Raw genomic sequence first — 2,347 nt, forward strand, 5'->3', positions numbered from 1 at the left:
ATAACTCAACTGCGCTAACTCAAGTCAAACTCAAAGGTTTCTGCGCTCAACTGCGCTAACTCTGCTGATAACTCAAAGCCAAAGGTCTAAAACGTCTTAACTTACAACTGAATTAAATTCTAAAAGTTAAATTAAGTCACGTTACACTTGGCCAACAAACACGCCTATAGAAGAAACAGCACGTTAAGTTTGAAACTTAATAATAACGACAGAAACATACCAAAGAAATACCTGAGAGAGACCAAAATCTGTAACACTGATATTTCCCGCCACACATGCGCAATGCGATAAAGTTGTTATTGTCGAAACCGCGTAACAAAAATATATTAGATAGATTATAATAAAATTATTTATGTTATTATAAAGGTTTTATTTGTGAGTTAAGAGACAAAAATTTTTAATGTACAATGAACTGCTTTAAATTATGTTATTCCTCTAGTTACTTGAGAAAGGTATGCGTTTATTTTGGTTATCCGTGTTGTTGGAAGAACCAAATGTCCATGTTGTGAAATTTCGTCAAGAACAGCAAAAACTTTATCTGAACGTGATATTTGGCGCACTACATTGGTTTAACAGGTGCCCGTGTCCATCTATGATGGCGTTTGATTCGCCTTGTATGTCCTACATGGCACTGTATCTAATATCATTGCAGATCGTCAACAGCAACCCTCGCACCTCCACTCACTGGAGGATTAACGCTGATCTGGGAATTGTTGTCCCTGGCGACGGGTTAGGTGAGGCATCTGTTGACTGTCCTGAAATGGAGACAGGTGTGCGTCCGGAAGAGGACAATGTGTTGAGCATTCTAACAAGGCCGCTTCATATAGATTCGAACGGATTTTGGGTTCTTGATACTGAAAAACGCAGCAATTGTGCAAACTGTCATGTTGTTGGAAGCGAGGCAAATGAGACGCCACCTGACGTCACGGTGACAACCACACTAACTTCTGGGTAACGATTTTATTGTAATCCCTCGTTAGATGTCAAGAATTAATTTTGCTCATTTATGCTTATAATATTAATAACTATAGTTATATCGCCCAACATATAAACGTTTAATTTATCGCATGTCATCCTTGCGGCCACGCCATGCTCCATGCTTGTTGGAGCGGTTTCATGTAATTACGGTGACTCCCACGTTTAGTACAGTGTGCACACTGGAGTTAGCTATCGTGCATCTTATTGTCACCCACACACAGGCACTTGGAATGTCTCAATAAAAAAAAACAATGGGAAATAAACACGAAATGTATTTACTACCAAAGTCTTAATGTTTCTCTACTTTATTTCGCCTATTATTGCCGATAATTACCTGTAAATGCCGGTCAAATGCTCATCTGCAACACACAAGTACACCGCACGCACGCCCTGTGCACAAACAACATGAACAAGCGAGCAGGTAGGAAAAGCGTGATCGAAAAATTCGCTCGATGCTCGCTTTATTTCACACGATTACAGAACAAATACACAACCAACAGCTTCCATCTTAGTATCTATGTGTAGCTAAATGTTCACTTGTTCGAATTATAACTCTGTCCTTTGTTCTTACCTACTCCCACCAGAGATATCTCGTGAAATCCTGTAGGAAATGTTCTCTCCGTGAAAATGTAAAGCGGACGTATCATACTAAAATTCCTATAAATGGCGCTACTCGATAATTCGACCAATCACTGTAGTCGTGTGTGATTTCATGCCCGCGCACATTATGCTTAGCTTGGCGGGCCTCGAAACGGAGCTCGGAGGCAGGCAGCAGCTCATCCTGGCATGCAATGCGGCGCCATGATTCGTGTATAAACGGACATCTCGTCCGATTTACATTTTCACGGAGAGAACATTTCCTGCAGGATTTCACGAGATATCTCTGGCGGGAGTAGGTAACAACAAAGGAAAGAGTTATAATTGAAACAAGTGAACATTTAGTTACACATAGATACCAAGATGAAGGCTGTTGGTTGTGTATTTGTTCTGTAATCGTGTGAAATGAAGCGAGCGTCGAGCAAATTTTGTTATCACGCTTTCCTACCTGCTCTCTTATTCATGTTGTTTGTGCACAGGGCATGCGTGCGGTGTACTTGTGTGTTGCAGATGATCATTTGACCGACATTTACAGGTAATTATCGGCAATAATAGGCGAAGTAGAGTAGAGAAACATTAAGACTGGTAGTAAATACATTTCGTGTTTATTTACCTTCTTTTTTTTTTTGGAGACGTTTCAAGTGCCTGTGCTCCCACACATCCGATGTCCACCCAGCTTAAAACTATAAGAGCCACTCTGTGTTTTGGCTTGGTCACCAGTAGTTATGTACTATAATGAAGAACGTCCACATAAAGCCTCTTTATATGCAGC

The 2,347-nt window shown here is 40.6% G+C and overlaps 2 protein-coding genes across 4 annotated transcripts in view; one reads left to right on the forward strand and one right to left on the reverse strand.

The window, feature by feature from the left end:
- The window catches only part of LOC106804922 (chromatin assembly factor 1 subunit B-like), an 8,231-nt gene extending 7,952 nt beyond the window's left edge, over positions 1–279 (reverse strand). For 2 of the 3 annotated variants that reach the window (XM_014806329.1, XM_014806327.1), the window contains exon 1: positions 221–279. In XM_014806329.1, the coding sequence (XP_014661815.1) occupies positions 221–277 (57 nt within the window). In that variant the 5' untranslated portion in view covers positions 278–279. The remainder of the gene's footprint in view (positions 1–220) is intronic. The other variant, XM_014806328.1, reaches the window with a different exon arrangement.
- A 204-nt stretch (positions 280–483) lies between these two features.
- Positions 484–2,347, forward strand: part of LOC106804919 (tetratricopeptide repeat protein 17-like) — a 12,471-nt gene continuing 10,607 nt past the window's right edge. The window contains exon 1 of the mRNA XM_014806325.1: positions 484–951. Coding sequence (XP_014661811.1) covers positions 593–951 — 359 coding nt within the window. The 5' untranslated portion in view covers positions 484–592. The remainder of the gene's footprint in view (positions 952–2,347) is intronic.

Source organism: Priapulus caudatus, unplaced genomic scaffold (genome assembly GCF_000485595.1).
Source record: "Priapulus caudatus unplaced genomic scaffold, Priapulus_caudatus-5.0.1 Scaffold92, whole genome shotgun sequence".
Lineage (NCBI taxonomy): Eukaryota > Metazoa > Priapulida > Priapulimorpha > Priapulimorphida > Priapulidae > Priapulus > Priapulus caudatus.